We start from the raw sequence: 12126 nt of genomic DNA, 5'->3' as shown, positions 1-12126 counted from the left end.
TTTTACAAAACACAGATTTGCTGACACACATTTATAAGTTGTAGAACAGAACCTCTGAAACAAATTTACAAACAATGGTATCTTACAGAAAGGAATGTACCAAATGCTGGAACAGACCCAAATTTCAGGCTTTGTTAATGTGTTTCAGACTCTGAAGCTTTGAATTAGACATTGTAAGTTTGTTACAAGCTTTGTGAAAGTATTTCAGATATTGGATTTTTTTTGTACATTTGTTTTCTAACATTCACATTTTTTAGTCATTTGTAAAATTGTTTTGCTGATGAAAATTTGTTTTATGAAATGTAAAAATGTTTTGGTTAATGTAAATTTGTTTCAAGCTTTGTAAAAGTGTTTCAGACTCTGTAATCTTGTATTGCACCTCCAGGCCACCATACAAAAAACATGCTGGAGTAAAACGTATTTCTTGTGTACTTTGATTCTACATTTGACCTGTGTCCCATCTGTTTACATGGAGGAAGCACTTAACTTAAGATCTACACTTCAGCCACCAAGCAAGACAGCTCTAAATATTTTGGCTTCAGGAAGGAGTTGTGCCATCCATCTTATAAAGTGATGGGGAGAATACATTGTAAAGTATTAAAAAGGCACAGATTTATCTAACAGTCTGTTGCCGATACCACTGCAAGGTTAATGTACGTCCACCGGAGTGATGTCATCTTAAATAGAGAGAGAGAGTGCGTGTGTGTGTGTCAGGACACTACAAACGGAGCAACTGACCAACCAACCTGGATCAAGCTATAAATATTCATAGTTCCCCTCCATGCTCATCACTGCAAAGGGCAAAGTACATATTGGTGGTGAATTATATATCCATTGAAAAGGTCATCCACCTCAACACCAATCTTTTGATGAGTTATGGGACAGGAGGAGCAGGGAAGATTCCTTGTGTTGATTGATTCTGCTCTGCAAACTTCATGTTACTTTAACATCAGTAAGACATCATCACACGTTTCATTAGACAACACTTACAGTGCGATGATTGTCTAGCAACATAAGCCTGATTTGTTTCATATTTATCTGCCAACAGAGCTGAATTCCTTCTCATCAACTCTGCCCTTCAACAGAAGATGCTTGTAAGTGGCATTTTCTCTCATCCTCCTCCACCCATTTTCCTGTGAATATCCATCCATCTCCTTCTCTCTGTCTGCCCACATGTCTGTGTCCTGTCTGATGCTGCTCTCTCCTCACAATGTGTCTTATTCTCAGCTTCCTGTGACAAGAAACTGATCAAAACCGTGCATATCTGTCTGACAAATCCTCTATGTGCACATATCAAGCCATGCTGCAAAACACACTATAGAGAGCCAGAAGACTTAAGGAAATGACATTTTTTGAATCATTTTTTCACTTTAAATCCCACTCTTTGGTCTATGTGATAGCCGGAGCAAGCCTGTTCACTTTGATAAGAATAAAAAAAAATGCTGTCATATTTAAACATCCAATTTTAGACTTGTTGGACAGGATGAGGGGTGTTAATTATGAGCACTAGTTGTAGTTTTAACTTTAGTCAGAAACAATGTTTATGTGGTTGCCTCTGTCATGAGTGGAGACATAGCTGTACGATGTTTTAGCTCATTCTCCAATCCAGTCAAGTCCAGTTTCAGGATCACTGTATCAAATAAAAGCTTATGAACATGATCTGTATGGTCTTATAACTTTCACACTTTCAAAGCCCTTAATACTTTAATGATAGGGATCAATTCATCAAAAAACTGGCAAGTATACAACACATTAAGCAGTTTCTAGGCACATCATCACCTGTTTTCGTTGAGTTTTGCAAAATAAGTCCTGCTGTGTTTGAACATCGCCTCACCCTGTCTTTAGCTAGATTTAACCAGTGGGCTGGCAGGAATAATCCTGCAAAGGAGAAGGATTGGTGGAATTCCATGCCTGTCATCAGGAATATCCATCTTGCAAAGCTTCAAGCCAAAACACTTGTTCACAATTAGAGAATATCTGGACCAGTCAGCATCAGTTTTGGAGAATGAAGAGGTAGCTGTGGGCGTGGCTTAGTGATAATGCTAATTGGTAAACAATGGCTGCTGGTTTAGATTAGCACAGATGCAGCTATAGCAGTTGTTTAATCAAGACTGGTCCACCTTTCTGATGCCTGAGTTTTTTGCATATTTATCACACTTAAATGTTTTGGATCATCAAACTAATTTTTATATGGTACAAAGACAACCCAAGTAAATACAAAATGCAGTGTCTGAAAAATTTTTACATTTTTTAGGGGGGAAAAATCCAAACCTATCTGGACCTGTGTGAAAAAGTAATTGCCCCCCTTGTTAAATCATGAATTAACTGTGATTAACCACAGTTCTTGGAAAGCTGAGTTCAATTTCCCTGGCCACACTCAGGCCTGATTACCGCCAGATTTGTTGAATCAAAAAATCACTTAAATAGAAGCTGTCAGACAAAGTGAAGTAGGCTACAAGATCTCAAAAAGAAATACATCATGCCACGAGCCAAAGAAATTTAAGAGCAAATGATAAAACAAAGTGATTGCAATCTATCAGTCTGGAAAAGGTTACAAAGCCATTTCCAAGGCTTTGGGACTCCAGTGAACCACGATCAGAGCCATTATCCACAAACAGAGAAAACTGGGAACAGTGGTGAACCTACCCAGGAGTGGTCAGCCAACCAAAATGACTCCAAAGAGTGCAACGACGACTCATCCAGGAGGTTCCAAAAGGTCCCAAAACGACATCCAAAGAACTGCAGGCCTCACTGGCCTCAGTTAAGGTCAGAGTTCGTGACTAAACCATAAGAAAGACACAGGGCAAAAATGGCATCATGGGAGAGTTCCAAGGCGAAAACCACTGCTGACAAAAATGAACACAAAGGCTCGTCTCCCATTTGCCAAAAACATTTTGATGATCCCCAAGACTTCCGGAGAAATATTCTGTGGACTGACCAGACAAAAGCTGAACTTTTTGGAAGGTGTCCGGCCCGTTACATCTGGCGTAAAAATAACACAGCATTTCATAAAAATAACATCATGCCAACAGTCAAACATGGTGGTGTCAGTGTGATGGTCAGTGTGATGAATTGTGCAGTCTACCAGAAAATCCTGAAGGTGGACATCCAGCCATCAGTTCATGCCTTCAAGATCAAGCGCTCTAGGTTATGCAGCAGGACAACGACCCGAAATATACCAGCAAGTCCACCTCTGAATGGCTCAAAAAAACAAAATGGAGGTTTGGAGTGGCCAAGTCAAAGTCTGGATATAAATCCATTTGAGATGATGTGGTGTGACTTTAAACAGGCAGTTCATGCTGGAAAACCCTCCAATATGTCTGAGTTAGAAGAGTGAAGAAGACTGGGCCAAAATTCCTCCACGGGAAAGACTCATCACCAGTTATCACAAACGATTTCAGTTATTGCTGCCAAGGGTGGAACAAGCAGTTATTAGTTTCAGGGGGGGCAATTACTTTTTCACACAGGGCCAGAGAGGTTTGGATTTTTCCCCCCCTCTAAAAAAATTAAAAAATCATTCAGACACTGCATTTTGTATTTAATTGGGTTGTCTTTGTGAAATATAAAAATTGGTTTGATGATCTGAAACATTTAAGTGTGATAAATATGCAAAAAACTCAGGCATCAGAAAGGGGGCAAATACTTTTTCCCGGCACTGTAAATGAACTGCACTGCAAGTTTTTCTCAGTAGTAAATATGTTTTTGTTCTTCTACCTAAGCAAGAGTTTGATTTACCGACCGCTTTCACTGATAGTGAACCACGTCAAGCTTGTCTGTCAAGCTTGCACTACATAGTTCATTCCCTTGGGCTGTCTATACATACTAAGTCATGCGTTTTGTTGCTGCCTACAGTGAATGTGACAGAAAGAACGCTTGCCAAATCACCTTCCACAATTTTTTAAAGGTTCTGTCTTTCCCAAACTCAGACTATGGTCTGTTGCCCCAATGACCCATGCAATATACATGTGAAACAATGTTTAAGACATGTCAGATCATGGCAAGAAAAATTCAGAATAAAGTCAGGGATGAAAAATTCTGCTGTTTGCCTTCATACACAGACAAATCATTCTAAAACAAAAGCTTTTTGTGCATGCATTAATTTGTCTGTAAAATAAGAGGATCTAGGTATAGAATACCTGGTACTAGAGAATTAGCATAGCTTAAGTAAAAGAAGAAAACTTGATTTTAATTGGTGGACGAGCAGCCAGGTGTTAAGAAGTCATAGGCTGAAGTAGAGATAATTGAGTAAAGTTCTGGGGTACTTGTACTTTTTCTGAGTACATTTTGAAACCAATACTTTTAATTCTACTTAAGTTTTAACCAGAGTAACTGTACTTTACTTTGGTGATATATTCTTTTACTTTCTCCATCTCTGTTGAGTACACAGCAGCACACAGCGGGAGAATGATTCAACATCACATCCCAAAACAGCTGTTGGACACAGCAGAAACTAGTGTTGATATCTCAGGGTTAAACAATTCGGAATTGATTTTTACTCCCAACGTGTAATTTTAACTCTATTTTGAGTGTTTATATTATTTGGAAGTCTTGATCCACCAGTGTTATGCCAACTCTGCAAAGAATCAACTGATCTAAGCTCCACTCACAGAAATTTCAAGTTGGGGGGATGTGTGGGCAGAGTGTTTAGATGTGTTTTTATAGGTTTAGTTCTGTTTAGATGTTGCATGTTGTACAGTGATCCCAGCTGGAGTTCTTTTGGTCATTTTTTAGGTGGATTGTTGTTATTTTTGATGTGAGGCACATTTGAAGGACATGTAGTGTGTATCAGTATGCATTGCTTAGCAATGAGGTTGATTTTCTGCCAGAGGAGACCCACCTTGCCTCAGATTTTCAAGAGTTTTACTGCAGCTGTCATACTGTAAAATATTAAAAACTTTAAAAAGAGTAGTTTAACAATAAGTAGCTTGACCAATATAGACACTTATAAAGAGTTAAATTTAACTATATATGATTTTAATTAACACTGTCAATTTTGTGTATTTAGTTTATTACAAACCTGTGACTTCACCTGAACAACATGGTTGGAGATCTATTCTCCAACTTCTCCATCTATTGTTTTCTTGCCAAAGGCAAGATCATGTTTTATTATACAACTCCTCAATAGCTTTTAAGTACTTCGTAAATGAAACTTGAAATTCAATACTTTTTTCTTTTTCTTGAGTATATTTATAGACCAGTACTTTTACTTAAGTACATTTTAACCAGAGTAACTGTACTTTTACTTGAGTAAAGCAGTTGTGTACTTTTTCAACCTCTGTATACAACATGTGGAGAGTGCATCTGAAGTATGCACAGTTGTTAAAAGGCAAAGGTGTTGTGCAAAGCAATCAAAGTAATATAACTTTTCCAAATATTGCTTTGGTATCAAATTCTGTACTAAAATGACCATTTAATAAATAAGTTTACATACTTTTGAAGTGAGTCACCTAACATGTTCATTGATGAGCTGTAAAAGCATGTGAATTTGCCAGGCCTTGACACATCCAGGCGAATTGTTTTCTTCTTTCTCTGCAGTTTTTATCCCAATCTTAGCTTAACGAAGCTAACCAGCGAGAAGAATCATTTCTTAAAATGTCAAACTATTTCCTAAATTCAATCTCCTTGCTATTGTGTCATATTGCACAAAACACATTCAGATGAAGACAATATCCACTCAGAAAGATTCAGATCATAACTTATAATGAACAAATGTGCTAGTGAATATCTTAAATGGCCTTTGAATTGACAAACTTTTAGGCACTATCCCAGAGGTTTTTCTCTCTTACTTCACTTGATCAATTTGCTGCCAGAGCATTTGTCTATTCACAGAAAGAAAGACAGGGCAAAGAAACTTTGAGGGCACAGAATTGGGTTAAATAATTTAGTTGATGGAAAAGATAATTAATGGGGAAGGAGTCAATAGCCAGTGTGAATGATAAAAGTGTGTGTGGGTGTGTGTTTGTGTGTAGAGGAGGGGCACAGGTGGAGGCGAGAGGATCTCATCTAAAGGCTATGAAAGATTTAACAGCAGGAGGAGACAGGAATGACAATGTCTGTGAAGGCACGTGACAAACCAAGTCCTCCAATTATACCTGGCATTTAACTGTCAGTTTTCTTTGCTCTGCACTTTAAGCACATGCTGTCAAATCAATAAAAGAGAAAGTAACTATTTTTATGGACTAGATCAGTCACAAAAAATACTTACTACATAATGATGTGTATATGTGACGAGTCAATAAACCAGGAACATTATGGAAAAATCAAATCTCTTCAGAAGAGTTGTTGGCCTCAAACTAGTTTGTGTAAATGTAGTGTGATTGAGACTATTGAGCAAGAAACACAATGTTTCTGCAAAGATAAAAGAATTTAAACACTAACACAATAAGGAGTGGTGGAGTTTGGGGGATGATACTTTTTAACTTTTGTTTAATCCAACAAATGTGTACAACTTTGTATTTGCATTTGTATTTTACGTTTAATATCTTTGGATTCAGGACTGTTAGATGAGAGAAAGTCATCTTGGCCTCCACAAGATTATAATGTGCATTTTTGATTCACATAAAGTAATTTAGCAGACTTTTATTTAGTAGACTTTAGTAGAGATTAACTAAGGGGCTATATCACCCACTAGCTTACAGTATTTCACGAACTAAATCTGAGAGAATATAGTTTATGACAGGTGATCCTGAGAAATGTGTTCATGGGGTGTTTATGCTGGAGTAAAAATTAACAAGATATTAATGTTGATTTTTTTTTTTTTGATCAAGGTATAAACATCCAAAAAAAGCAGAGCTGAAAAACATTTTAAAGGTATCATAAGCGAGGTAATGTGGGCTGAAACGCAGGCAAACGGGCCCATTGGTCTGCACAGTTGACTTGTGGTAGTCAATGTTAAAGGTTTAAAGGTTTAGAGATCTCTATACTGAGTGCTTATCCTTTAAGTAGGGCACAAGTACCTTCTATTTATTTAAAATCTTCTACAATGTTACTAGAGCAGAAATAAAACATATCTACACCAAATGTATCAAGGATTTATGACTATAAAAAGAGAGTGAAGTCAAACTCCCTCTGGGTATGTTTTTCTTAGCTCTGCGTTCACACTGGAAACACTTTTTTCACTGTGTTTATGTTTTACTCAGTGGCTAAAACAGGTTTCATTCAGGTTTTTTTCACATGAATCCCTCCATGTCCAACTGTTAGAACTGCCACCAAGTGAGAGACAGCTCTGGCCACTCAGGCGCACGGTATGTATGAGTTTTCCTCACTTTGACGTTATTCCAAACCAAAGAAATTACTTATCTGTTCAGAGCTCAGTGGACCTTTACTTCTCTATTCACAAGCTTTCCTTTTAGCTGCTTCCTCTGTTCTCTGAGACTGATCCAAACCAACTTTGGGCTGCATATCTGAATGGAGATGTTACACTCAGAAAAGTGAGAGAGGGATGGGGGGTTGGGGGAGAAGATGTGCTGATTGAGTTTTGTTTAGGTCTGAGAGATTCTTGCTGAGGGGAATACTAATCTGTTGGACAGTATACCTTAGATTAAAAAAACTATTCAAGGAGGATCTTTAAGAAGTCTAAGATCCAGTCTACAACAAACCAAGAGCTAATTTCCAGTATCAAACCCCATGATCTTGTTAGTAATGATGCCTCAAGAAGTTACACTGGGTTGCAGTCAACATAATCATGGTAATTTAGACTCTTTTTAGAAATCCAGATTAATTGTCTAATTTTGTAAAAAAGCCAGCTCCCAAATGGCTCTTTATTTGAATAACTTAATTAGTTCAGCCAAATTTAGCTTTATTTTGACATGAAACTGATTTGTGTGTATTTTACTCCAGCTATGCTTACATTGTTTTAATCAATAAAAAAAATGATTTACTGGATTATCCCATCTCCCCCAGAAGTCAGCCAAACCCTGCTCCTTAGCTGGACCATATGACATCTCTAGTATAAGACATTAATGGTACACCATCAAGCATGAGCCCTTGATATGTAGTGTGTCTGTACTGGAGCAATAACAGGGAAAGATCATCCCTTTATTCTAACTGCCAAGTTAAAAAAAAAAATGGAAACCTCTCAAACAGGATCTGCCTCCTGTCGTTCTCCTGAAAGATCTGGTTCTTTTAACAGACTCATTCACAAACAACACATCAGTAAATCAAAGGTGACAGCGCCAACACTAGTTGCAAAAAAGTCCTCCTGATAGGCTTCTGTTTGGCAAGAAGTTTTCTGTAAAATCAGCCAATGCAGGTCATGGCTGTAGCTGCAGCTGTGCATACACAACAAAACAGTAACTACTGCTGCAGATATTTAGAATCTGCTTCAGAAGTGTATATAATATGTATAAAATAAAGTTTTAAGCCTGGTAAATTAAAAACTGAGACCAGTTTTCAGAGCGTTAAGCAATAAGTTGTTTTCGCTGTGATATTTTTTTTTCCATTTTTATGGCTGTTCTTACCTATCTAGTTCAAAAATTTTGCAACCTTACCTTTAAAGATGGAGAATTTTCCTTTTATTTATACCTTTTTTTTATTGCTACACACTGTCTTCTTTTAAACAATCTGTGACTGCTAAATTGTTTTCTGTGCCTGAGTGTTGTTTTAAAGTCCCTGTGAAGTGATAAAAAAATATGAATTTTAGGTTTGTTGTATGACAGGCCACTGTGTTATGAACCACCAGGCCAAATTTCAGTCATGAAAAACATTAATAAGTTTATAAATTAATATTCAAAATCATGAAAAATGAGGCAGTAAAACCTCTAGGATGGTGTGGGCATGTCAGTTGGTCAGCCACACCCACTCTACAATCTTAAATTTTGAAGAATGTTTCTGATCAGAGTGGCTCTGTGCCAAAACAGAGGGACAGAATTTGGGGTTTAAATTTACAGTTTTCTGGTACAAATCTCTCTGTTATGATATTTTTAATGATCTCTAGTCCACCGTGGCTGACAGATCTGGGAAATTTACCTCACAGTCAACAAAAACACAGCATGTAGCTGGCTGTTAACTTTCAATGATGGCATTGACATCAGCTAATGACAGATTGTATTGAGGCGAACTGCTCTGTGATTTTATATGATTGTAGCATTAGGGGGGCAGGGTAATTCACAATCAAGACTGATGATGTTATGGGCTCAGATATTTGTCCTGCTCAAATAAAACCATTTCAGAAAAGTAGTGAGAGACTTTCTATGAGTCATGGTTGGGTAAGGCTAGATAAAGGTTTAGCTTACACTAGGCCTTTATGAACACTGCCTACCAATGAGGAATATGTACATTATGAGGGCCAACTTGAGGCAGTGGAGATGGCTTCATATTAAGCTGTCCTCTGTTGTAATCTTATCTGCTTCTCACTGTATTTTAAGTTATTTTCTATCCAGTATCAGAAAACAGCAGCATGATGTCTGCTCAGCAGCATACTGCTGTCATATTATGTGCAGAGCAACTGCTGCTGTAACATAAAATACCCTGTGTTGTTTGACTGGGCTTGTAACAATGCAATACAAGTTATTTTCATCCCGTTGTAATCCTCAGAACGTCACCGTTCTGTTCTGCAGCACACGTGTCAGAATCGCAGCTCCTCACCACAGTGAGGGCTTAGTACTTCAAGCTTGTCATGGATCTCCAGATGGAAGTGTTCGAGGCTTTTTCCAAGCAGTCATGCTTGTTTATTTATTAGAGTTAAAGTCAGAGTTCCTTGGAGGACAGTAGCCAGCTGTTGCATTTTGGCTCTGTTCCATTGAGACGAGGATTGTTATCCTCCTAAACGCTCGGCTGTCACTCTCTCTCCCTCGCCTTTTGTTTGCAACTTGTACATTTAATCAGTTTTTAGTTCTCCGTAAAGCTTAGGCCTGTATCTGTGTCCCTTTATTATGATTTCCTTTCTTTTGCTTTTCATTAAAATATCCAAAAATTTATTTAATATTGACTTTCAGACATTTTCTGTTTCCTTTTTTACATCCACTGTTTATTTTTTGTGCTCTATATATTCAGGAAACTTTATTTAATAATTACTCCACCAGTAGAAAGCATAGTATCCAATTTAACGCTCAGTTGTAACGCCCTCACCCCAGTGGATGTTTTTATCCTATTCTTTTTCGTTTTTTTTCTTTCTTCTCCGCAAAGTTAATTTGTCTGACTATAAAACTAAATCATCAGTCATATTAGCCAAAGCACAGATGTGAGAATGTTTTTGTTTAGTGGCAGAGCTCTCCAGCAGCTTTTAAAGTAAGTTTATTTCTTGGTTAAAAAGGTGAAGTAGTGTGTCACTGTTTTGTAGCCTCACAGTCTGCAGGAGGAGGACCCTTACTTGAGAGACTGCTGCCGTTGTTCTTGTTACCATGGAAGTTTTGGTTTCACGTTACTGTGACAAAGATTTTTCTCTTACCTTGACCTTGTCAAATCGTTACTGAAATTATTTCACAGGTTTAAGAAAGTTCTCTTAAGCTCAAGTACATTTTAAATCTGCTTGTGTCTTAATGTTGGTTTTTTGTGTCTGCTAAATATGGATTTGTGTGCCACTCTCAAAAAAAAAAAAACCTAAATGTATAACATCCCTTTCCCAAAATTTGGAGGATAACAGTAAAAAACAGAGAGTTTGTTTTAAATGGCAAATTTTTAAATCATTTACAAAACCTTTCAAATCAACCATCTCACTCACCTGCCCGTTCTTCTTCAGGTCAGCCCACATGCTCGTCCCATCCCCTCCTCTCATTAGGACATGGTAAGTGAAGTAGTAGATGCCGGGCAGTGGGCAGGTGAACTTGCCAGTACTGGGCTCGTAGTAGTTTCCAACGTTGGTCACCACGTCGTCAAACTTCAGTATCTCACTGCCTTCATGTTGTTTCCGGAGGCCGGCATAGAAGGCGATTTTGGGACTGTAGAGGGACTGGCCATAGCCACCAGGTCCAGGCCCTGGAGGACCAGGTGGGCCGGGCTTGCCAGGCTCTCCAGGGGGCCCCTTAGGACCTGGAGGACCAGGGAGTCCTGGGCTCCCTCTGAACCCTTGTTTGCCCCTGCGGTTTGGGAAGTCTGGGGGCTGAGGGGAGACAGCTGTGAGCTCTCCCTGTGGGGGGGTGAAAGTGTCACACACCATCTTGCAGCTTCCGAGCATCTCGTAATGCGTGCCCCCTCCTCCGGACCCTCCCCCCTTGGTGGTGTGAACCAATAGGGGAATGGCCACCAGCAGGACCAGGACCATGGCCACGCCAACTCCAGCCCCGATGACACGTTTTTTACGGCTGAGCCGGGAGGCGGCCAGTGTGAGGAAGTCCTCCTCCCCCTTGGCTGGAATGGTTGTGCCTGCCAGACTGAACTCTGGGCAGAAAGTCACACTGGATCAAGACGGTGGCAGGGGAAATGTGCTACTGTGCGGGCCAGGGAAATCAAGTAGGGACCTATTCTCAGAACAAGACCGAAAAGTCTTCAACTGGAGAAATTCAGAATTGAAAGGATGGGGTGTAAAAACATTTTTTCCATTTCGTGATGTCAAGTGTTTGTTTGTGACCTTTAATTTCTCAGTTCACTGTGGTTCTGAACGTTTTCAGGCTATTAACCTATCTAGAAATGATACATATTTTGCAGGCTAAAATTAGCAGAAATATCACTGAGATGTGGGATTTAATTTATTTTAACTCAGCTCTGTGGTAATGGAGGCTCCAGTGAAAGCTTCCAGTTGCTCAGGCAGAGAGCTGTCAGGTGGGGTCTACAGTATTCCCACTGGAGTTCATCTCACCCACCACATATGGGGAAGGGCGCTTTACTTGTCTTTACAGGAATGAAAAGAGGAGAGAAAACTGAAATCTCAGCGCATTTCTTCCTTTCTCCTTTTTATGGTACTTATTGGTGTGCCTTACAACTTTATCTCTCTCTCTTTATAAATATCGATATAGGCGGACTTTGAATAAAATCACAGTAAGAGGTTAATTATGGGGAGAGTACAGGCCAGGTGTGAATACTATTTTCACCAAATAAAATTTTATCACAGTGTCACATTGAATCTTTGAATCTGGAAGAGAAAAAAGACACAGGCACATACAAAACATTAAATTTCTTCTCATTTACAAATGAAAAAGTAGACCCCTGTACTAAAACTCTCATTGGCTTTCAGCTTAAAAAATAGCTGAA

General features: G+C 38.8%; 1 protein-coding gene across 1 annotated transcript in view; it reads right to left on the bottom strand.

The window, feature by feature from the left end:
* LOC121507273 (complement C1q-like protein 4) overlaps positions 1–11221 on the bottom strand; it is a 28577-nt gene extending 17356 nt beyond the window's left edge. Inside the window, exon 1 of the mRNA XM_041783523.1 lies at positions 10661–11221. Within this exon, the coding sequence (XP_041639457.1) occupies positions 10661–11200 (540 nt within the window). The 5' untranslated portion in view covers positions 11201–11221. The remainder of the gene's footprint in view (positions 1–10660) is intronic.
* Between the last annotated feature and the right edge of the window lie 905 nt (positions 11222–12126).

The sequence above is a fragment of the Cheilinus undulatus genome, linkage group 3 (assembly GCF_018320785.1).
Source record: "Cheilinus undulatus linkage group 3, ASM1832078v1, whole genome shotgun sequence".
NCBI lineage: Eukaryota > Metazoa > Chordata > Actinopteri > Labriformes > Labridae > Cheilinus > Cheilinus undulatus.
Note: the sequence above shows the minus strand (reverse complement) of the source record. Positions and strands in the feature narration are given on the sequence as shown.